The 25,454-nt window shown below is 43.7% G+C and overlaps 1 protein-coding gene across 3 annotated transcripts in view; it reads right to left on the bottom strand.

Moving 5' to 3' along the window:
• GPR161 (G protein-coupled receptor 161) overlaps positions 1–25,454 on the bottom strand; it is a 108,543-nt gene that overhangs the window by 50,645 nt on the left and 32,444 nt on the right. For all 3 annotated transcript variants that reach the window (XM_085622993.1, XM_085622994.1, XM_085622992.1), the window contains 2 exons: positions 16,758–17,163; positions 7,522–8,246 (listed from right to left, as the gene is read on the bottom strand). In XM_085622993.1, coding sequence (XP_085479119.1) covers positions 7,522–8,246; positions 16,758–17,119 — 1,087 coding nt within the window. In that variant the 5' untranslated portion in view covers positions 17,120–17,163. The remainder of the gene's footprint in view (positions 1–7,521; positions 8,247–16,757; positions 17,164–25,454) is intronic.

The following is a 25,454-nucleotide window of genomic DNA, read 5'->3' as shown; positions in this document are numbered from 1 at the left end:
ACGGGGATATTGTGCAAATGACAGCATTCGGAATTTAAGTCTATTGTTACCCAGATCGGTGCATGAGATGAAAAGGGGGGCAACAAGGTTGAAAGTCCCCCTACTCCGGTTACTTCTCACACTGGCGGAGTACCAGCTCCGACCAGGACAGTGGAGCCGGCCTTACTAAAGACATTTAACCCCTTCAGTGCCCGCCCCTTTCCCCGCCCTGTGCCGGCCGTTGCATTAGCGGGCGGGGTCTATGACGAGCTGGACTCGTCATGGGCACAGCGCAACCGCGGCCCATGACGAGTCCAGCTCGTCATGGGTACTGAAGGGGTTAAGGGCATTCTTTTAAATGTACGTTCGGTGGTAAAACACAAACTCGAGCTGAAATCTTTTTAAGTTTACATAACCCTGACATGGTCTTCTTAACTGAGACTTGGGCGGAGGCAGCATCCGCTCCTGACTGGAATGCCGCTCTGCCCTCAGGTTATGCAGTTCTGACCCTTGATCGATCGGGTAGTAGAGGTGGGGGCATTGCCATTGTCTATAAGCAAAATTTTAAATTCCACGCTGAAGCAATCCAATTCTGTATTAAGCTTAGGGACGTAACGATATTCCAAGGCCTGCTGGTCTATTGACCGCCTTTGCTTTTCCATTGGCCCTAGATTCCCACTCCATTCTTGGCGATTTCAACTTCCATTTGGAATAGAGTACTAATCCAGACACGAATAGACTTCTAGATGTCATGGCAGCCTTTGGTCTACATCAGTTAGTGACTGAGCCCACACATGAAGGAGGCCACATTCTTGATGGGCTGTTCTCCAATTACCCAGATGTTACTTACTGTAGGGCTGATGCGCTTCCGTGGACCGACCACAAAGCAGTATTCTTTGAGGTCAGGGCCAGGATAGCCGGCACTGGTACCTCCCTTAAACCGGTTAAGGTCATGTTTAGGCAATGGACTAGGATTACTAGCACCGGTCTAGCGGCCGCCCTTGACCACCCCCCTCCTAATCTAGACAGAGATAATGATGTGGCAGCAGCCCAGTTTAATGATTGGATTTCGGTAGCGATCAATCGTGTCGCCCCCGTACAGACGGCCACACTCAACAGGCGCCCGGCCGGTGCCCTGTGGTTTGGCCCTAAACTCAAACAACTAAAAGTTCAATGTAGACGGTATGAGCGTATGTGGAGAGTGGATTACAGCAGGGCCACTAAAGACCGCTATAATTTTGCCCTTAACAAATACAAAGAGGCCATTCGTTTAGCCAAGACTAAACATCTCACGGGGAAAATTCAGGCTACAGGCAATTCTGCAAAATAACTTTTTAAATCTGTGTCCCTTCTGGCCAAACCTCAGCAGGGCAGTTTGTTCGGCCCTGACCAGGACTTCTGTAATCAGTTGGCAATGATATGATAAGGTCCAGACAATATATGATGATCTGTCTAACCTCTAAACCCCACTCGTTGCCCAAGGTTTATCCCAACCCTTTTCGCCTTCCGAAATTAGGCAGGATGGCTTTACTAGGTTTGGGTTACTATCTGTTGAGGCTGTAACAGACATGTTAAAAACCATCAAATCAGGCTCAATTCTCGATCCCTGTCCCCAGTCGGTTATGCATTTGGTTGCGGACAAGATCAGTCCGACCCTCATGCTTCTAATAAATCAAGCGCTGGTGTCAGGGACTTACCCTATTGCCTGGAAGACTGCCAGCATCAGACCAATCCTGAAGAAAGCCTCGCTTGATCCCACTGATTTTAAAAATTACCGGCCTATTTCTGGTCTGCCTCTGGTTGCTAAGATTATGGAAAAACATATGAATACCTTGCTAATTGAATACCTGGACTGTAATAATTTGCTCGATTCATCTCAGCATGGTTTTCGTTCGAAACACTCCGAGTCTGCTTTGATTGCTGCAGCAGAAGGAATCCTGGCAGCAGTTGACGGGGGCGGGAGGGCTATTTTAGTCCTCCTTGACCTCTCGGCTGCTTTCGATACCGTCAATCACACGGTCCTAGTGCAACGACTAAAGGAGGGAGGCATTAGTCAGCGAGCTCTGGCCCTTCTTTCCTCTTTTCTGCAGGATCGACAGCAATCATTGAACTGGAAGGGTTTAAAATCAGATAATCTCAATCTGCCCTGTGGGGTTCCACACGGCTCAGCCTTATCCCCTACCCTGTTCAATCTCTATGTGCGGCCGCTGGCTACTGTTGTCAGGAAGCATGGCTTTGCTTTTTTGTCTTATGCGGACTCGCAACTGGTCATTTCGCTATCCGACACACCAGAGCTAACAGCGGTACTGTTTCATGCTTGTCTTAAGGACATCATGGCCTGGATGACGCAAAGTTTCCTAAAAATCAATACAGAGAAGACTGAAGTCATGGAATTTGGGAACGGACCACCAATTTGGAACAATCTTTGGTGGCCGTCAGAGGCAGGAGTCTGTTCTCTCCCTGTAGAAAAGGTCAGAAATCTCGGCGTGATCTTTGACAACAAAATTAACATGGCAGCACATGTGAACAGCATAACCTCTGCCTGTCATTTTTTGCTTAAAATCCTCCGTAAAATCTTTCCTTTTATTCCCAAGGCACTCCAGAAGACGGTAATGGCTGCTCTTTTCATGTCAAGACTCGATTACTGTAACTCGATGTTCTTGGGCATCGATAAGTTCCAGATCAGTCAAATTAAATCTTTGCAGAACGCTGCTGTTCGCGTTCTTTTACAACTTCCGAAGGGCCATCCCACCTCCTCTGCAAGAAGATCATTACACTGGCTTCCTGTTCAACAGAGAATTGAGTTCAAGGCATTTTGCCTTGTGGCCAAGGCACGCTATGGTGGTGGGTCCACATATTGTCAGAATCTGTTCAAACTCTAAGTCCCCCCTCAAGACCTTCGCTCGGCCAATCTTGGCCTGATCTGCACTTCTAGATACGGACGTGCTAGATGGGGTGGTCGTTCATTTTCCACCTGTGCAACCCAACTATGGAACAAGCTCCCCGTCACCCTACGCCTTCAGCCAGACCTCCTTTCTTTTAGGAAATCCCTGAAGTCCAGGCAATTCAATGTCCAGTAGTCACCTACTTCTACCTATCTCCATCTCTATCGTCTTTCTCACACTTCAGCGCCAAGACGCCATTGGCATTCGAGCGCTTAATAAGCTTCTTTATACTTAAAGTCCGTGACAGTCCAGCAACACTGTGTAATCTCAGCATTTTGGTTTATCATGTATTCGGTTTCTTTGGGGCTAAGGAGGATAGGGAGAGCCAATTCACCTTGGATATTCAGCAATCAACTGCCGAGGTACAGGCCTCTCATCATTACTAGAGGTCAGCCAGCATGTTGCCTCATCCTCAAACAAAGCACTTTGGGGCTGTGCGTACTTCTCTCACCAGCTCCAGGCCAAGTATGGATCATCAGTGCAAGGCTGCAAAAGACTATATGACAAAGATGTTTGGATACACCACACATCTTGATCACCCAGCTCACTTCTCTCCAAGGGAGGTATGCCTGATCAGTGCACTGGGCTGCAGCAGACAACCCACACTAAGGACTTACCCTGCCTGCTGTTCACTTGGTCCCAGAGCAATAAACATCATGATCATTTGATTTAGCAACAGATTACCAGAAGCCCCTCAGGTTTCAGTCATGTGTCTCCAGCAGCAATGCCTGCATTCACCCAGCAATACTGCTGGAAGGTACTACACCCTTATTTTATTTATTTTAATTTTAAAAGGTTTTATATAGCGCTGGCTAGACCCGGAGATATCAGAGCGCTTTACAAGAGTATCAGACCATAGTTGCATGTTACATCGTTACAAAGGTTACACAGTTATTAGAACATGGCAACATAGTTACATGTAAGGTCGAGACAAACAATAAGGACATATATGTAAGGGAAAAAGCAGGCAAGGGGAGAGATTCAGGGGAGGGGGGTGGGAGCAGGGGAAGTAGACAGAGAATGAAGGAGGGAAAGAGGAGGGGAGGATGAGAGACAGCATGGAAAGAGGAGGGGGAGGGCGACGGGGACACAAACCGGTAGACGAATCAAAGCTGCGTTCAAAGTCCAGTAAGCTGTGATCCCAGGGGGAAGTGATATCATTTCCCCATCTCTGTTGGGAGAAGCTCCCTTTACGCAGTGGACTCTCTCAGAGGGGTCTCTGATACTCCAAGGCCTACATACTGGATCCTTCCCCAAAAAGGGGAGAGGGAGTCCTTTGCCAAGGGGTGCCATACCATACCTCAACTGAGTGGCTCCCTTGGCGCTGTGGACTCTCTCAGCGAGTTCGCGGAGACTCCAAAGTATAAATATTGGATCTTTCCCCAACAAGGGGAGAAGGAGTGCTTAGTCAAAGGGCACAAAGGACAGGGGGCTAGGCAGTGTAGCAGGCAAGGGGAGAGATTCAGGGGAGAGGGGATAGGAGCAAAGGAAGTAGTCAAAGAAAGAAAGAGTACTAAAAGGGAACAAACCGCATCAGTTTGGGGAACAGACTGTTTTCTCTCTGTGGCCAAGAGTTTGCCCCATCTCTAAGGTAAAAGCCTAGCACAGGCCATTCCAGAAGCGTTGCCATCCAGGACATGAAGCACACAGTTTGTAATTCGAATTATTTTTCTCAATTTACAGAGGTTTATAGTACGCTGCACATCAGCAATCCAGATGTTTTCATATTAAGTTCTTGGGTGCAGAGGATGATGCTCAACTAACAGTGTTTAACCCAGTCAATTTCCAGGGGAGATAGTTCGGAATCATGAGGCTGAGGGAGAAGATCATGAACCCAATGAAGGCCAACTCGTGGACCGCAGGGTTCTCTGTAGAGGACACGTATGTCAGAGGGAGTAGGCATAGGTTCTCCAGGACGTTCAGGATAAAGTTAATGTGGCACAAGACGTGGTAAGTGCGGGTGGAACATGACGTGGCACGATAAAGATTCCAGTAGGCCACATCCACCAGGAAGCAGGGTGCAGAGTGGAAGCCAATGCAGAAGCGCCAACCATACCTTTGTGGGCTTTCCCCCCCAAATCGAAGCGCTAATGGAGGAGAGAATTCAGAACCCCAACCTCATCAGATACCAACTGCGCTCCTCCGGTCCTCTACTCGCTGAAACTGCCACTCCGATTTGGTGACTGCGGTCGGCATACAAGGTAGAGACACGATGAATCACCCCAGGAGACAAAGAAATCTTCCTTCGGGTGCGCTATGCTGCCATCTTAAGAGCCAGGCGAGGTATCTCGTAGTGCGACAATGCTCATTCCGGCGCAAATCTGAATATATAGAAATTCCTCACCGGACCTCAGATGACGATGTGGACACGAGGATTCAACCATAAGCAGGATGCAGAGTGACCTCATCTGTCAGCGGTAGCCACCAGGAGAAAAAATAAACACTACGTCCGCCATTTTGGTTCGCTGGAGAAGATCGAGACACGGTGAAAAGTCCTTAATTGCCAATATCCCATTCAGCTAAGGAGATCATTAGACGCAACAACCATTCTGATGTGAAATGCCATCCTTTTCAAGCATATATGGTGCCATTTTCAAGGGGGATCCAACGGTGATGTTCCGCACTCGACAGAGCGACGGGATCAGGCAGCTATCGTCCAAGCCACGCCCCCTTATGCTCAGGAGCCAACACCCAAGAGAACTGAACTGGTACCCTGGCATGCGAGGGGATGCATGTTCACCATGGGCAACAGAATCATGCCAGAATGCTGTTTTAGTAAGGTACACAGCAGAGGATGTGGGAGGCAGCCACTGGCATGTCTATCCTCACAGAAAGTAGTTTTAATGAAGCTACTAGATTCATAAGGTTTCCATTCAACCTTCTCTTCTTAATATTGGAATAAGATATTTATTTTTATGGAGAGATTTTCAATATGTCAAAATGATTTCATAATTGAGTAGAGCTTAGGATGCAACCAACTCTAGCATATTTTCAGATGCAAGACTGACATATGGCGATTTCTGTTGCAGCCTTGCCCAGCAGTACTAATCTTCAATCACTAGGACTTGTAGAGTCTGGATACGGTAAGGACTTCAACAACTCAATCTCCAACTAGTTAATTGTTGCTAAGAGGACAAGAACAAATAAGACTAGAATCCGTTTTATTAAAAAAGGATAAAGAATAAGAAAGTGGCTTCTCTACATAGAATTGTTTATGGTAGGAAAATTGTCCCAAGATCTCGCACATAAGCAGAGTTAGTCAAACATCTTTGAATAATACACAATATTTCATGATGGAGAACTGTGATATTCGAATTCTTAGCCGGTAATGGTAGCAGAAAGATAATCCCCTGCTATGGATCTGAGCTTGCAGTTGCTGACCGTACACTATTTATGACAATCACACAACTCTTTATATAAATCAAGGCTCTCCTGTTGCATATGTCTAATAACAAGATTAACATCTTTAAAAAAAAATATAAAAAAAAAATAAAAAAAAGAGTGATAAAAAATAAATCTTTATATTTTTGTGTTTCTGAAGCACAAGAGTAAAAAGAGATATAGCGGACAATGCCTAAAGTACTGTTTAAACAAGCTATAGTAACTAGCTCAAAATCGGTCTTTGGCACTTTCTCAGTTTATAGGTGATCGAGTTTGTTTTCTCTACAGCAGTTGTAGGATATTATCTCCAATTCAAGGAAGCAAAACTCCCAAATAAGGACTCGAATAGGATCATGTACCCGAAATAAAATTATCGTCTTTGGTGAAACAGTTTAACATTGGGTCTGCAATTCATATTTTTACATCTACATCTTAAGCATACTGGCCAACTTCTAGTCTTCGTAAATTCCATACTGCTCAATGTCTTTCGACCCTTCAACACATCTTAGTCCCAGACTTGATAGGAGGAAAGAAAAACCCACCATACTTCTTTCTTTAATAGAAAATAAGTAACATTTACACACACCACTTCCAATCCACCTGCCTCAACTCCCTCTGAATGAGTAAAATAATGCTGGCATCATAAGTTTACGCTGACAAGTGTAGTTAATCCACCCTTGCTTTACATATATAAAGCAACAATGGTCTAACCACTAGCTTCTGAACTGACCACCACAAAATACGGACACCCAGACTCCATCAACCAATGTTCCTGCCCTAACCATGCACTAATGTGCACACTTTTTCAATTACATGTGGTATAATGCAACATGATCCACATTCACCTTCCAAGGTTAATTAGCTGTACAAAACACATCCCTCTATCCCTCAAACTAACAGGACAACCCTTTCCTACAAACATAAAAACTAAATTCAAAAAGGGGTCCATTAGACTTCAATAGTCAACATGTGATCCTCCTAATATTTGTAAAACAAAAAAAATATGTCTTAAAGTTGAAGAGTTTAGTATGTAATACTCATTTTCATTTGAAAGAACCCTTCTGCAATTAGCTACAGCTCCTTCAGAATCAGTGCATGTGATATTAACGAAGATTGTTTGTTATATTATTAATGTATCACATTAACATTGCTTTGAAGAAAATATATGTACAGGTTTTTAAAGTGCCTGTTAACAAGTTGGGAATATATTCATTACCTGTGATCCTGTTGGAAATGCTGAACATCCTGGACGTCCTATGACGTTGAACAAAAGACTCTCTGTAGTATCGGTCTCCAAAGCACATTCCTAATAGCTCCTTTCGAACGGTTTTGTTCCACAGTCCATAAATAAGTGGATGGCAGATTGCACTTGTGAAAGAGAGCCAAGTAGCTAAAGTCTCAAGAGCAGGTGAAATACTGTCTTTCCCCCAAAGGGCTTCGGTGCTTATCACAACCATGTAAGGTCCCCAGGTGAGAACAAAAGCACCAATCACAACTAAGATAGTAAAAAGTGCTTTGCATTGATTGGCAGAATAGACAATATGCGGAAAGGCACTCCTTTTGCTTCCAGATGAAGAGGTAGAAGTGTTTGAGTTTTTTCTTCCATTCTTTTGGGAATCTTCTTGAACGATGACCACAGTACCACAGTGAACCTTCCGTGCTTTAATTCTAGCAACACGGAAGATAAATCCATAGCAAAGCACCATAACAAGAAACGGCAGTAATGCACACCAAATCTGCCAAAAAGCTGTGTATCCAACATTCTTGTGCCAGGCAGCTACACACATCCATTTGAAATGATCAAATTCCAAAGATGACCACCCAAAAAGAGGAGGAAGGCATCCAATGAGGGAATGCAGCCATACATAGACGATGGCAAAGACTGCTCGATTTCCAGTTATCTTCATAGGATAAACCATTGGATAGAGAACAGCATAATAGCTAATGAGAGAGAGAGAGAGAAAACTATTTTGGTTAAACAGGTGTCTGTATTGGTTTTAAACTTAAAAAAATAAACGTGCCATTAAACATTAGTGTTGGAAAAATATATATTAGTCCTAGCAACAGAAAAAAATGCTTAGCAACTACATAAGAGTTCAGAGATGGGAGAACATGGGTTAAGTAGTACTGCCCCCTCACAGCGAGCCCACGTCAGCAAGGTCATCCTCCAAATGGACATCTGGGGGCCGGTAGATGCCTTCCATTTCATAGTGATTGCCCGTTTTGCTTGTACTAACGTTAGGTCTACAAATCTAGTAATGAACCAATGTTTAGCAGGGGATGGGAAGTTCCCTCGTAGGCAGACGAGTGGGGTACATAGGAGGGTTCTATCTGATACGTCATTAATACAGGCCATCACTCCCTCCCAAACCTATTGTAGTTCCAGACAGGCCCAGACCATATGCAGGATATCAGCTCCCAGATCTCCACATCTAGGACATCTCAGTTCACGTGCCCCAAAATTCTGCATTATCTTCCCCGGTGTAAGGCATGCACTATGTAAGAGGAAGTAGTTAATAAGTTTAAATCTGGCACTGCGAGAGACTGTATGGACATTATTCAATATCTTAGTCCAGTGTGCCTCTAGGAACGGTACAGCTACAGCCTGCATTTTCTAATTAGTGAACATATCTCCCAGTTGCAGTAAAATGTTACTGTGGGGATTTTGTCAGTCTGGGCTTGCAACTCCAATATTCGTGGTTTTATACGTTTCCTCAAAATTATATAGATTCTTACTTCACTCATTGGGAGATATGTTTTTTGTAAAACACTGAATAGTATGATCGAACCATACTCTTATGATGGGTATACACGCTTGCTAATGTAATCTCTTACCTGCACAGCAAATTTCAATATTATCCCAAATTGAAGATAACAAGAGTAGTAGGGAGTTTAACTTACGCTTTGCATATACATAACATGATATGGAGCATGTGGTCCTAACTCTAGCCAGGAAGTGCAACTTTGACCTGATCAGCTGGCAATATCAGGCTTAAATAGTAACATGAGGAAGCCTCTTTTTTTAAAGGACACGCAGGTGGGGAGGTCTGACTCACTTGCAGGCAGCCAAAACAAAGCTTCACACACACTAAATGCCCTACTGTAATCGTGAAGGCCAGACAACCAAAATCTTCTTTTGGAGATTGGAATTGGACGTTTTCTGAGGGAAAACATTGCTTTGCAGTTGACACACCTGCAAAATCTTATACATTTTGTCCCAATGACGCCACAAGGTGTAACAGAACTGAGAAGAAAGACGTGGGTTCAGAAATTGTTAACAGCAACTTGTTTGTAAAACTCAATGTCTTATATTCATATGAATCTAGGATAACATTTAACTGTGTTCTTATTTCTACCAGCGAAAGTGGTAAGTTGAACTCCCGAGTGTATTCCTGTTTAGAACCGTTGTTTAAAGACACTTACTCTGGAACCAGACAAATACATTAATTCCTATTTTGGAACCTTCATATGAAGAAACTAAAATTATAGCAGAATAATTCTCCCAAGTTTAGTCTTCTTAACACCATATGTAAAAATCCCCATCGTACTGTAGTAGATGCCTTTTCGGCAACAACTCTCACCAATAAATAATGACCTAGCCTAGTTCTTCAAACATCTATTAAGGGCCTATTCACAAAGGTCATTATTTTTGTAAACGTAAGTTAGGTCAGAAATTGCCTTTTTTTCCATTACTCGACAGAAGTCAACAAGGGGATTCCTGGCAGCTGTAAATGCATTTACACGAGTGGATTTCCCCACCACTAGTGCAGAGAAATCTGCAGTAGGAAATCAAGAGGTGAGACGTGAGAGTTTTTAGGCATGGTTTGTCTTTGAAGTTTGGGCTCGCCCACAAACCTATACAGTTGTAGGCATTCTCAAACTTCTCTCAGATCCCTTTGCACCATGGGAATGGCCAGAGGATGGAAAGGGGTAACCTGGTCCCAGGGGCACTTAATCGAACAAACTGACTGGGAAAATCAAACTCATTTACAACTAAAGTGGGAGAAAGCAATTCTGAGGTGGGGTTTGTCAGCTTCAGAGTACGGGGTTATCCTACTCAATGGCGAATTGTTGAACACAATAGAATGTTGAATGGGAATACTGGCTCAAGGAGCAAAGAATTACATGCGATTGGGGGAAAGCCAGAGCTAATGTTAGTGGGAGGCCCATAGGAACCTTAAATATAGGCTATTTACATAGGCCCAATGTTGAACAACCAACTAAGATTAAAGTACTATCATGGAATGGGATTAGTGGTATGTGATCTGAATTGGATTGGGGGCGGCATATAGAGGACACAACAAGAGGATGGACGGAGTGCTGAAACATTTTAACCGCCCGCCACCAGTCACAGATCCGGGTTTAATCTATTGTTCTTTTGCTCACTATGCCACCCCAGTTTGGACCCAACCATATGTTGTTTAACCAGTGAGAAGACGGTAGGATGATGAACTTTAGTTGCTCCACAGCGCCGAGACACCTTCGGGTATTTGTCGCGCTATAAAAGTTGCGTAAATAAATAAATAAAATAAATATGCAAATCAGTCTTGACCCTGTTCCTCATGGGAACAGTACAGCCCTAACTGCTGGGCCAGATCCTCTCTGGACCGGAAACAAGCATCCTAGGACCAGTTTTAGTGTTTGATCACTCATCAGCCAGGCTAGCTTGAATCCAGTGGCACAGTGAGCAATGCATACAATTGGTTGGTTGCTCATAATGTAGAGTATGAGGTGATTAATATCCTAGATAATATGCTTTCCAAGTCATTTGGAAAAAAGCCACCTAATAGTAGCTGGGGATTTTAATATTATTTTTGAACCCAAGACAGACAACATCGCTTTCCATCTTCGTAAGAAACCTCAAAACCTGGCTCTTCAACGGACCCCCTCCTTGATAGAGTGGAATCTGCACCCCCCACCCCCAGCGCCTTGAGACCCTTACGGGTGAGTAGTCGTGCTTAACAAACGCCTAATTGATTGACCTCCTCTGATCTGACTGAGGAACATGATAGCCAGTGGAATATTCCACAGACAGATCTCCTGTCTGAAGAGGTTTCCTAGATCGAAGCAAGTATTTGCCTTGAAACTTAATTTTGATCTACGAGCTGCCAATGGAAGGACACCTTCCGATAAGGAAAGCACGGCCACATTCAATAGCCTGGGTCACTCGAGTCAGATTTAATCAACTCAAGTTGTTGGCCCTTTCTGAAAGACATGGTAGTAAAGAAGAAACAAAAACCTCACCCGCGAGCTACAGAACATCCAGAACGCCGCCGCAAGACTGGTCTTCAACCTGCTAAAACACTGCCACATCTACCAGCACCTGCGCACACTCCACTGGCTCCCCATCGAGGCCATAGTCACGTTCAAGATGCTCACTCATGCACACAAGGCCCTCCACAACACCGGACCAGCATACCTGAACAGCGGACTCAAATTCCACGCACCCCAAAGGACCCTACGATCAGCCCAGCTCTCCTACGCCGAGGTCCCACGCACCAGAAAAAACAGATCGGGAGGCCGCTCCTTCTTCTACCTCGCAGCCAAAGCCTGGAACGCCCTTCCGCTCCAACTCAGACAGACATCGCTTCCCATCTTCGTAAGAAACCTCAAAACCTGGCTCTGACGGACCCCGTACTTGATGGACTGGAACCTGCACCCCCCCCAGCGCCTTGAGACCCTTACGGGTGAGTAGTTCACTTAACAAACGCCCGATTGATTGACCTCCTCTGATCTGACTGAGGAACATGATAGCCAGTGGAAGATTCCACAGACAGATCTCCTGTCTGAAGAGGTTTCCTAGACCGAAGCCAGAATTGGCCTTGAAACTTAATTTTGATCTATGAGCTGCCAATGGAAGGACACCTTCCGATAAGGAAAGCAAGCCCACATTTAATAGACTGGGTCACTCGAGTCAGATTTAATCACCTCAAGTTTTAGGCCCTTTCTGAAAGACATAGTAGTAAGGAAGAGACTGGACAGTGACCATAAAGCCTTAACCCTGAATTTAGTGAGATGTATGATAGAGAAACCACGGATTATAGGAGACATGGCTTGTTGGGGATCTTTCCCACGCTAATAATGGAAAAGTAATTTGGTGTGACTTGGGGGCATATGTATCAAAAACCGTATTTGCGATTCTCAAATAGCGATTTTTTGAGAATCGCTATTTGAGAATTGCAAAACGGGATGTATTTAAAAATTCGCACATATTTTGCGAATTCTTAATATTCCTTAATTTCGATTACCAAATTGCGAAATCGCAATTAAGGAATACCTTCCCATTCATTCCTATGGGCCAGGAGGCCCATAGGAATGAGTGGGAAGTAATTCTCAAATTGCGAATCGCAAATTGAGAAAAATTTCAAAGGTGCAAGGGTGTCATGATGACACCCTGATGCACCCCTGAAATGAGCATGTGTGCGCATATGGCGCACATACATGCCCTAAGGTCATGTATGTGCGCCACATGGCACTTTGAAAAATGCCAAAAATTGCATTTTTCAAAGAAATCGCACATTACCACCAACTTGAAGTTGGTGGTAATTTGCGATTTCTTAAGGAGAATTCGCACAACTTGGGTGCGTGTTACATAGCATTTAAGGAATCACAATTTGCGATTCCTTAAATGCTTACGCAAAATTAAGGAATCGCAAAATTAGCGATTTCTTAATAATGCGATGCGAAAATGTCACATACATCGCGTTTTGCGATTTTGCATTCGCAAACGCTGTTTTTTTGGGGATTCGCAGCGTTTGCGAATACAAAATCGTTTGATACATATGCCCCTAGGTCATCATGCACCTTAATGTATTGAAGTAGCCCACAAGAAGGTTAAGGTAGAAGTTGAGAAAATGTCTGCCCTTCCCCCTGAGGAAAGAATAGTCATAATGCAGGAAAATCATGAAGTGTTGTATACACAAATTAGAGAAATGCTATTGAATCACCAGACAATGTGGGCCATAATACTCCTAAGGATGTGGCCTGGAATAACAAAGACTGCAATGAAGCAAAATCAAATCTGTTAGCAGCTTTTAAGGTAAAAGGCAGATCTGATTTGGTGAGGTGTAGATTGCTTCATAGGGAGGATGGGATGACACCGGCAGATCGCCTGGAACTTCACACAATGGGATTTGAGGGTCTACTCGACAGTCTCTATGGAAGCCGGTGTCCAAGTGCACCCGAGTGGTGATACACTGCTGGAGGGCAGCACTTGGCTCGATTCATTCGGACCGCAAACTAACCAAACTCACCCCCCCTAAGGTGTGGCGCGTGGCTCCATCAGCTCTCTGACTTAAAGGTGTTCCATCAAAGGGACTGTATAGGTATCACATATCTGGGAGATGTTTACAAAGGGACTACGCTGATGTCCTTCCAAGAGTTGCAGGAGCAGTATGCCCTGCTGGCCACCATGCAGTTTTTTCGTTTTCTCCAGCTGCGACATGCCTTGGCAATGCATCTTGCCTCCGGCACACAAATCCTGGAATATAATCACTGGAAACAAAAGATACTGATGGGGCAGTTTGGGAAGGAAGAGATCACCCAAATCTATCGCTCATTCATTATTCACGCTCCTGATAATTTGGACTCCCTTCGCCAAAAGCCGGTTGGATTTGTGAGACTTAGACGATGACTGGCGGGAGGCTTGTATGGCCCCTAGAGAGCTGGCAATCTCTGCGCGACTGCATATGATACAGATAAACTATCTCCATGAGACCTACATATCCACTTCACGCATACAACAGATGTTCCCCGATGCTTGTTCCCTATGAGAACGCTGTAAACAGCCAACTGCTGACCTTCTGAATGAAATGCAGGACTGCACTGGGCTTAAGCCGTTTTGGACTGAGGTGGATAGTGAAATTGCTGAGGTCCTGGGTTAATCCCTAGAATGGCCTTACTGGGGCTGGTGGAGGAGCTGGGGGGGGGGGGGGGGGTCCCCCGTGCTGAACAACTGTTCGTAGGCCTGACCTGCCTAGTGACCAACATAGATACATTTAGGATTTTCGGCTTGCCAAATCAAAAGGCCTACAAGAGAAATGTGTACGTGGTAGGTAATCAAATTGAGCAGGTGTCCTATTGTGATTACCTAGAGGTAAGACGAACTCCAAATTTAAATTTGACAATGTTAAACTGAATACAAGTTTATTAGATCACTCCTGGGCCTCCCAGTGAGCACACAGATGACTCAGGTGTACATAGAGATGGCACATCGGGGAGCTGACCAGAAAATAGAGAGCAGACTTTTCATTTACTGGTACAGATTGTGGACAATGGCAGCCTTAAAATCATATTAGGCGGGAGTAAATGATCTCATATCTCCTGCATGTGTCCATAAGATCTGGTGGCTAAACGCTGTAAAATCATTACTGGGGAGACTAGGTCTGGACAAATTTTGGGTTACCCCAGAAGAAATGGATTACATCTCCAAAGCAGGCCTGAAAGAAATATATTGGGAATATTGGATGGTCCACATGGTAACAAATTGCAGAGGATCTTTGACCTCCGAGTTCTTGGATGCAAAACCCTTCCCCTGCTACAAGTCCTCAATAGACAAAATCACCCCCCCCCAGCAAACTGTATAGTCTGTACACAATTTGTTTTGCAGCAAATGGCCAGTAGCTATACGTGGGAGTGACCTTTGTCCTTTTGTGTAGAGGCATCAGAATCATTATTCACATTCTGCTGTCCAGCATACCATTATCAAAGAGCAAACTGGATAGCACCTAGAGGCTGGGTACAACTCAGCACAAGGAGGCATTCAGGTTCTTTAGCTCAGACACAAGCAGATTGATGGTTTTCTCGATTGCCAGATTTCTTATGTCAATTTGAATCTGGTGCAGAAAATGCATTTTTGCTTGTGTGGTTCTAGCTTTAAGCCCTCTTTTTTGTATATTTGCAGACTTTTGCTGGGCAGTCTCCTAAACTGTGCTTCTGCATAACATTTGGCATATGATGACATTTTGTGACTCTTAAAATAGACAACATTAGCTGGACTAATGCTGCTTCTGTCACTACACTTTATTGCCTTTTGCACATAAGGGAGTTGTGCTTGGGGAGTTAAGAGCCCCATCCCAGAAAATGTTTGGTGGTCCTATAAGGAAATCTTTTGTGGTTCTATTTTAGTCTCCCCTTATGTAAAATAGGAGATTATTGCTAGACTCAGTCCTCTAAAATTATGCTTTCTGTATACTATAGCCTTATAGCCTGCAGTAGTGGGCTATACCGGCTATTAAAGGCCTGCTGCAGCGTTAAAGGCCCGAGCCGGTATAGCCCTGCTACGAAGGGCTATAAGGCTATTAGAACATTCTGCCACTAGAGGGCAGAATGTTCTAACATTAAACAAAAGACTTCAGGGAGCGTGAGGGGATTGAAATCCCTTCAGGCTCCCTGAAGCCTTTGTTCACAGCCACAAAGAAGCATTGGAATGTTGGAGCTCCGGGCTTCTACCAGCCATTATAAGCCCGGAGCGCTCCATTGTTTTCAATGGAGCTTCCAACATTCCAATGTTATAATGTTTTTTATGTAATGAATTTATGGGATTCATTAAACAGACAACACTAGCTAACTTATGCTACTTCGGTTATTTCACTTTATTGCTTTATGCACATAAGGGAGTTGCGTTCTTGGGAGCTAAGAGTTCTGTAACAGAGTTTTTAAAACGTTGTGTTTTTGCCAGGATGGAGAAAATTGTTTAACTGGTCATTTTTATCACCCTTTGTTTTTTAAATTGATTTTAGCTTCCATTTAGTTCTTTCAATCTGTATTTAAATTTAAGAGAAATATATTTATGCACTTGCGGTTTTAAATCATTGTGGCGAGGAATCAAAACCAATGTAACCTAGCCTCATCGGAGAAAGTATGGATCGTATTTGGAAATATGACTTTTTACTGGTTATGCAAACTAAATTGTGGAACCGGTGACCTGCAAAAATATATGTCAAATAGCCAAAACGAGGTAAAATTTGATACAGCCACGTGAAGTGTTACTATTGTTGGTCCACCATAGCATGGTTGTTTTATATGTAAACTTTTCCTTGTGATGATTTTATGTTTAGTCGTACTTTTACAATCATATTGATCGAAATAAAGTTATTATGATGAAATAAAACATGAAGCCCATGAAAGAAAAAGACGCAATATTCCGCACCCTGGAAAAGATGACAAGCAAGTGCAAGTATGCAAATCTACACACAAACTCGCTAAAGGTTTCATTTGACAATCAGGAAGAACCTGCATAAAGTCTCTTAAGCATTTGTTCCCCATTATCATATTTTTATAAGGAGATGTAGGTGAACATACTATTATATATTTCTATGTGAAACGGTAACAAATGTTAATCACAAATGCAAGATGCATATATTCTTGTTATGTACAGTATTGTTTAAAAACTGTGTAATGAAGTTTGTACCACGAAGATGAGAAGAGAGAAAAATATACTGGGCAACTTACCGATCGATAGCAATCAGTCCTAGAGTGAGCATGCTTGCAGAGCTGATCAGCATGTACAGAAGTGCGGAGAAGTTGCACCAGACTACCCCAAAAATCCATGTCCTACGAATGGAGCTAGTGACAACAAAAGGGAGTACCAAGACGGACAAGAGACAGTTTGACAATGTTAAACTGAATACAAACTTATTGCTTAGTGTCAGGAGGTAAGATTTCTTGTACAGGGTGACCGTAATCACAAGATTACCCAGGCAGACCAGGACAGCAATAACTATGATGGCAATAGATTCAGTGACTATAACAGCATCATCTTCTTCTGAGGTATGGTTTGTTAGTTCCTCTCCATCTGTAGAGTTGCTGCTCATTGTAAATAAACACAGTTGTAAAACAGGCTGCACATGATGCCAATCTGCAATAAGAAAGAGAAAAGCCCTTAGAAACATATACAATGAAACACACAGCCCACATAGTGTTTTAATGACGGTCTGTTTATTTATTGTACAGTTAATAAAAACTCACAACACTTGATATAATAATATCATTGCTAAAAATTTAGGTTTAATAAGTACGAAAAGGAATAAAATGTCTACTTGTTAAAAGTCTTTAAAAAGAATTAAAGGTCATAGCTCGAGTCTATTAGTGGCCCATTTTTTCTTTGAGTCTGCCCGCCACTATATCAAAAAATGTTGTTGTTCTGCAATTTAATTGGATTTCCGTGGGGTTAAAACAGAGCAGCACGGCCTGTCTACAGCTGGTTATCCTCCTCTGATTCCAAAGGGCCCGAAGCAGGGAACGCCTTATGTCCATAAGGTTTTTGCAAATACAAATAATGTGTATAAGATCTTCCTTGTTTTACGGATCAGTACTGTAGAACTAAGCCATTCAAGTTGCAGGATCCCAACAATATAATGTTCATATTACTAGCCCCTGAAAGGTCCCTACATATGGTACTATAGATCTCACGAGGTACGCGAGAACAACTCGCAATCGGTCGTGCGTAGGCCACAGGAATCTTCATGCTGGCCTAAGCGCCTGATCAGGTGAGGCGTGGGTGGACAATTGGCATTCCGGTCTCTTCTACCTCACTCCCTGGGGTCTGGAATAAACTTATCTTTAATAGTCTGCTGCTTCCTGCATCTTGCTTTCGCATACTACCAACCCTTCCATTTGTTTCCCTATTTCTAAACTATGGTATATTTTCTTGTTTTAACCTCATCTAATGTACTGAGGCACAGTTCTCGTACCATGTTTACTTTAATGTAACTTAAGAAAATTATTTGGAAATTTGCCTTCTTTCCTTTGCATATTGGTGCCATAATGTGCTTTATTATATGTCGTGAATATCTTGCTTTATTTGGGCTGCTACCTCAACAATAAAACGTCCTTTAATAAGAAGGATTGTTAGACCTGCTTTGCCAGTCATTCAGCATTTTCTTTATGCATGTGCCAGAACTTGAAAATGCTTTGATCTTATAAAAAAGAAATGTATCAAGATACTGGAAAAATTACAGAAAACCAATGTTACGGACTTTATACTACTTCTAGAGTAGGGCACAGCATTTTTAACACTGAAGGCTAATTCGTTATTGAGAGGGTGCAACACTTTAGCCTGCTAGTCAGACGCAGCTTAACTTTCAGCACAGTCATTAACAAACATAGGAAATGGCAGTCTCTCCTTCAAAGATGTGACCTCATCTTTAGCTTTGCCAATGGTGCTGACAATGTTTTGTTTTGGAGGGAGAGAAAACAACAACAAAAAACCACTTGTTTGCCCTTATGAACAGCGCCAACTCCTACCCTCCTCCAAAAAGCCAAAGCAAGATGACAAAAATGCACATGCGTCAGACATGCACTTTAAAAAAAAAAAAACATCTTTATGGGTTTTTCACAGGTTATTCATAATACAATCTGTCAGTTGCGTTATACAGAACAGTACAGTGACATTTACATATGTGACACTTGTTGAGGAACCAGGTTGTATAGGTTGCTGATAATAGACAACAGAAGAAATAATAGCCATTTCGGACGTTATATGCAGGTCTATATATGCTATCCACTACGTGATTATCTAATAAAATAGCAAACTATCTGTGGCTCAACATTTTCACACCAACCAAAGCAGTAAACACAAAATTATGCGATTTCAGTTAACTCACAGGCAACATGTGGTTCGGAACATATCTAAGCTAGGGCGGCTGCTTAGGAGTACACCTATTAAGAGCAGCGGGTGCAGCTATCAAAAACAAAAGCAGACGGGGGTGAGGGGAGGAAACGTCATGCGCACTTGTGCTGTCGTATAATCACAGGGGTCAGTTCAGCCGAGTCACACCCGAGGGGGGGGTGGGTATGTGGACAGTCAACACAACAGACATGCACGTTGAAAAGCAGCAACCATTTTTCCCTTTTAATTTACTAATCCAAGATGGCAGACCCCAATATTGCAGTGAATAAAAACATATAAAAAAAGTGCACAAAACCATATAAAAGTGAAAGAAATGGCCTGATACCAAGCTGCTCATTCTGTGCACTTCAACAAACAGACTCCAAGACGGAGCGACTGAGGAGCAACAAGTGGGTTGGGCTAGGGTGATTAGTCACACCGGAGCAGTGGAGCGCGGAACAGTGGAGGAGCCGGGAGGGGTGTGGAAGCAATGGATGAATGGGGGAAGGGGTGAGCAACACAGAGCGGGGATGGATTTCAGGGAGTAAAAGTACGCAGCCAGGCAGAGCAAGAAAACAAACAACTCTCATAGGATGCTGAAAAGGAGAAAGTAGTTTCCTAAATGTAGGCAGCGGAAGAATACAAGCAACCCATTCAAAAGGATGATAACGAGGCTATGCTTCAGGGGAGGGTCTAACAAGAGGACGGAAAGCCAGTGAATAAGAACCAAGTAAGTGACATTGACCAACCATCCAACCAATGGTAAGGAATGGGCTAACATGAAACCCGCTTTACGTATTGGTATTGCCTACAACAGGTCTTCGATAACGGACAGCTCAAATGTTTTGTGCGAGAGACTTAAAATGCTAGATAGTAGCAATGTTCAGAAACTAAAAACAAAGGCACAGCCTCAGTATATCGGCTTGATAAGGAGAATCTCAGCCTAGCCAACTTCAACACTTGGAGTATATTGTGATGGTAGCCATTTGGGAACCGGTCTAATGTGTGGACGAAGAAACTAGCATTTGATGGGCTGCCCTGCGCTGTGCTACAACGGCATCTTAGGCTGCAGAAGTTGAGTGGATGGAGAGGCATTTCTCTTTATACTCTGCGTGTAGCTTACTTGGCGATGAAAACAAGGAATATGCTTGCAAATGAAACAATATGAAATACGAAAGAATATGAAGATTTCCTACATGATTTCCATCTCTTTCCAGTTAAGGCTTTGCCTAAGGAGCAGTGCACATTAAAAGCATTGCAGACAGAGGCAGCGCAAGCATTCCCTCACAAAACTGGTTTTCTACCACCGGTGAAAAAGGCCACGGTCTAGAAGCAAAAAGTCAGTAGAGAGGGGTATAGATTTGTTGATGAAGCAATGATTTCCCCAGAGACAGAGGTAAGATTGTCTGGAACTACTAAGACTTTAGATATGGACAGCGACGGGGGGATATAGTGGGGACTGAGCTCGCTAGCTTTTCCCATAGTTGGTCCTTCCTGTAGCCCCCCTGCTCGCTTTCACAGGGTCACCCACCACACACAGTGCAACAGCGTATAGAACAGGAACCCAAGAACTAATTCAGAAAAGAAAGGGGATTTACTGCCAAGGCATTTAAAAACATGAAAGCATAATGTTAAGGATAAAAATGGTCGCTATGAAAATTGAAAGCAGCAGTATATACATTTTAAATACTCGGAAGTGGAAATAACAGTTGAGCAAAAACCACAAAGAATGCTGGAGACTATAATAGGATCCTCGTGTGCTGCTAGAGGTAAATAGACATACTCAACAGGCTTGATGCTCTTTTATGCTGTCCCTTTGTCAGTATGCATTTGCTATGTGTATTAATGAATGAAAAAATGGTCTGTCTACCCTCCAAGCGCATAAAAGATTGTGTGCTCATTCAGGCAGATTTTCAAAAACAGTTGTGGTAGACAGAATCAAACATTTGGATCCTAGTGGACCTGTGACACACAAAACACAAAGAGGGCCTAGTGTTGATATGATGAAGAAGCTGGTCGCATCACTGGGTGCAAATGCAACACACGACTGCTCAGCTACTGCAATTTAAAACCCTAATGGCCTTATCCTGGGCTACTATAGCCTTTTTAAGTGTAAGTGGGGGAAACTAAATCTGCGGTCTTGTGCAAGAACCTAGGCTTCCTTCAGTTAGGTAAATACTTCAGAAGAAGCACATTATTGCCTCTGACATCTTTCTGCCAAGTCATTTTCCAGCTCCATTCCCACTATCGGACTTTTCTCTGCAGTTAAAATCCTGGTGACGCCTTTGGAGAAAAGGCTTACCAGCTAAGGTTCGGGATGCTAACTTTGACAAAGTATCCATTCAAGCAAAGTTATGAATAGCTTTTGCCAGAATGTCCTCACCGACTACAGCACTGTCTGTATGCATGTACATATACAGCAGGATTTGGGAAATGTGACCTATGCTGGGAAGCAATGGAGCAAAGAAAAGGCGGAGAGGGTCTACGCGAAAAATATAGGATCATTTATAACGAGGCAGATAATAAGTTAGACTGTATTGTGTGAGTTGATGAAGGAGTAATGCTACTTGTACAGATGTCTTCTTAAAATTCTGAAAGAATCTGAAGGGTCAGAGCAGTTCTGATGTCAATGGGGATGTTGCTCCAAGTTAGGTGTACAGTATGAGAAGGTCCGCCTTCAGGTTCTTTGCTTTTTTGCACTTCATTTCCAATCTGGCAGTCATGTGGCTTTGCATGTGGTGCTGCCCACCTGAGGAAGCTAGAAGTATATGGTCACACTTCAAGCCCTTCAAGAGATGAGCAGCATGTAGGATGCTCTTCAGGAATGCCAGAGTGCTGCTGAGGAGGTCGTTACGCACAGTCCAGTCGCAATAGATTCTTTGCTCCTGGGAAGATTATTTTTGCCTCCTGGACAGCTACAGTGAAATCTGGAGAGATGGCCATCATTGTGGAAAAACAATTCACGTTGTTTTAGAGGCAAAGTGTCATATCCCAATCACTTTAGATCAAAAAGTGTACAATGATGGGCCCGACAGTTGGACCAGGAACCAATCTAAGGGTCAGGGTGCAATGCGCTCTTTCAATGACAAAGAAGACCGAACACTTAGCTTTATCAAAAGGGCACATAAGACTATCTTCCACAGAGGTTTTCCGTATAGTCGATACTGGGACTCCCACAAAACTAAAATTGTTGGGTTAGATTTGGCCAAGAGATCTTGGTTTTTAGCCTGGTTCACATAAGGGACATTTTCATCTGCAGCACTTTCATACTGAGCATTAGAATAACAATCTGTATCAGACATTCTCCCCCAAGTCATATCAATATGAATTGCTTGTATGTCTCATCTACCCATCATGCAATCCAAATGATCGTCAGGGAGCTTATTTCACCCACGGTGGTGCAAACTTCTTTGTACATCCAAAAGAGATTATATATCCTATCCACACTGAAAATCAATGCATTGTTCAATTTGTGAGTCAGAGTCCAGGGCTGGCTCCCTTTTCGCAGCTGTTCGTTCTCTTGTGGTCAAAAGCACTTGGTGTCTGCTTCAACACCTTTGCTTTGCCCTGGACGATTGAACAGAATGAGCTACATGCCCAAGGTAAAGAAAAGGCAGGTCTACCACTGTATCCGGCTACTAGCCAGGTCACCTACACTTAAGTGTTTATGGATCTGTGTTCACTACCCTTGCAGAGGTAGAACAGAATTAATATACCAGGCAAGCCAAAAGTCAGTTGACTGTAGCATTCACAACTGGCAAAGGTGCAACTGCTCTGCTTCCATAAGAGCATGAGGTCCACACCTGAGCAGGAACTATGCTACAGTCAAGAGAGGAGCCCAAGAATGGTAAATAGAAAACAATTAGATCATGCTGTGTTTTTGGGGGACGAGAGGAGTTTGGAGGGTGGTGGGTTTCAAGTCAGTCAGCAGTTGAAGGAGCCAAGGGTCTGGCCTCACAGATCCCCAAAAAACATGTTACACAACAAGATGATCACAGGTATACCAGCAGTCCCCGCTCACCTCTTGGCCACCGCGGATTAGGCAGCCAGGTTGGGGCGTCACTTTGTCAAGCAGGTGAGCTTCATGCAAGCGTGTTGATCATAACGATTGTGGGCATAGTATGCTGAAGGATCTTGTATTTGAAATTTTTAGAAAGCAGCCAGTCATAGCTCCCAAGATATTACAGTACATTCATATTCATTTATATATTGTGTGCCATAGCATCCTTAATTATTTTGTTTGCTCTAATGAAAGAGCTCATGCAGCACACATCTTCAAGATCGTAAGGCAATCTGTTCGAACCAAATGTATTTTACATTTTTCTATAGCTCTACTCTGCCCAGAAGTGACAGTGCAAAGTGAACCAAGATGTATTGAAACAAGCCATGGGGGTGCTCACTTCAGAGTCAGCAATTAAGGACTGAACACATTTGTAAAAGCTCAATAACAGTCAGCATATTTAGGAAATCTGTGGTGATCACATAGGAATTAAAGCCTCTAGTAGCAGGGGAAACAAACAAATTCGGAGGGTAAGGAAGAGGGGGTAAGTGTACGAACAGTAATGATCCCTCCCCTTGCTCGCTACACTGATTCAAGTGGAAAGACCAGAAAGAAAGTCTAGGAGCTCATGAATTACCAAACCAAGTGGTATTTAAATAGAAACGTTTTTATTTTTTGAGAAATGTGTACAAATTTTCTTGACCTCTTATTTCAGCTGAGAAGAAATTTGAAAGGGCTGGGGCTGCTCTGGAGAAGGAATGGTAAAAGGCCTCATGTGTCCTCAGTTTTTCGGCTGGAGTATACTTGATTGTTCAGTGTTCATTCCCTAGTGAGATCTTTAGGGTAGATCGCAAGTAAGGGTTTGGGCCAATTAAATGCCTTTGAAAGTTATGGAGAGCAGTTTAAACAGGATTCCAACATCAGCTAATGGAGTTCTTTCAGTACTGAAGCAAATGGATCAAATACTATGTTGCTAGACACCAATTTTGCCAATGAATGCAGAATAGCACAAAGTAGCGTGTGTGCGAACTTTGGGGTTCTCAGAACTGTGGCATTATCATAATCAAACCAGCTATTACTAGAGTTAATGAATTATGACAATCAGCTCGTGCAGATTTTATTTTTTTCAGGATATTAGTGTAGATTTGGATGACTGTACAGTGTGGTCGAGCTGTGATGACACAGATAGGGAGCGACTGATCAAGAGGGCAAAGTACTTTACTTCATTTGATAGAAGACCGAGGCACTTCATGTTTGAATTTGCATTCTTGGCATCTTCGCAGAATTCACTATTCTCTGGATTAAGGCTGAGAAGATTCAATGTCATCCACTATTGCAATTTTTTCCAGAGTGAGAAGATTGTGGCAGGAGTTTGCTTTTCAGTAGATCTGTGCCTCATCAGTACACTGGTGGATCTTAACACCAATCTCTTCCATGAGATTTCTCATTAGCTCCACGTACAAATGGAATGAAACCGGCGCATATACTGAACTCTAAGGGGCTCCACAAATTACTGGTTTTGTTTTAAGGTAACCCACGGTTTTCAGATGGTGAGGAATCAGATCAAGCAACCAAGAACCTTTCCGATGAAGCACATACAGCTATCAAGAAACTGGAAGAGAACAATATTGTCAAGGGTATTAAAGGCTGCTGTTAAATCGAGAACGGTAAGGAGGCTAGCACCAATATCATTCAATGCGTTATGCAAGTCATCAAGGCGGTTTAATATTGCAGTTGCTGTGCTGCATCTCCTGTGGATAGCAGATTGGTAGGAGGCTATACCTGTTTTGGAGGCAAGGCTTGCTCAGCCAAGATGGCAGACTCACTCTAGTGAGGCTCCACTACAGTGCCCATAATTATCAGCACAATATCTGGCTGCCAACGAGCCAGCCAGCATTGAGACCGGTCCAGCTCCATTTCCAGCTCAGCTGCATACCGGAGGAGCTGCCCATTTCACATCAGACCCACCGGAGGCACCTTCCAAGCCTAATGCCGCTGTTGGAGCCTGGGGCGGGAGACCGCACTGCATCACGCTTGCAACCACCTGGGCACCCGAGACAGGACTTGGGGAGTGCACTCACACTAGCGACTGCTGAACCGGCCGTCCGCAACAGAAGATCTCAGACCCAATACACGGAAGGGCCACGTGCCACTGAGGGGGCTGTCCCCGCTATCGTTAAGCCTGGTAGGTGCCACTGGACGCTGCTTGCTTGCTTGGTGAGCCCCGCCCTTCCATCTTTCGCTTCCGGAGACTTTGGGGAAGAGACCATGGCCTGGAAGACGCATGGGCTGACGGGACTGCAGATTCGGCCCCGGGGAGCAGCTTCAGGCCTATCCATGCGACTCATGGCTTAGGGAACCTCCCTCTGCTCATGACTCAACTCAGGGCTTCTTGCAGGAAACGCATGTATGGGGAGATATTGTTCCAAGCATGCACATAAGGTGGAGGGGACAGGTCTATGCAACGTTGTACTAGGGCTATGCGTGGGGTGTCATGATCTGGGTGGCTCCTGGGGTGCCTTTTCAACATAGGGGTCAT

This window comes from Triturus cristatus, chromosome 8 (genome assembly GCF_964204655.1).
Source record: "Triturus cristatus chromosome 8, aTriCri1.1, whole genome shotgun sequence".
NCBI classification, from domain to species: domain Eukaryota; kingdom Metazoa; phylum Chordata; class Amphibia; order Caudata; family Salamandridae; genus Triturus; species Triturus cristatus.
The sequence above is the reverse complement of the archived record's forward strand: the minus strand, read 5'-3'. Positions and strand labels throughout refer to the sequence as shown.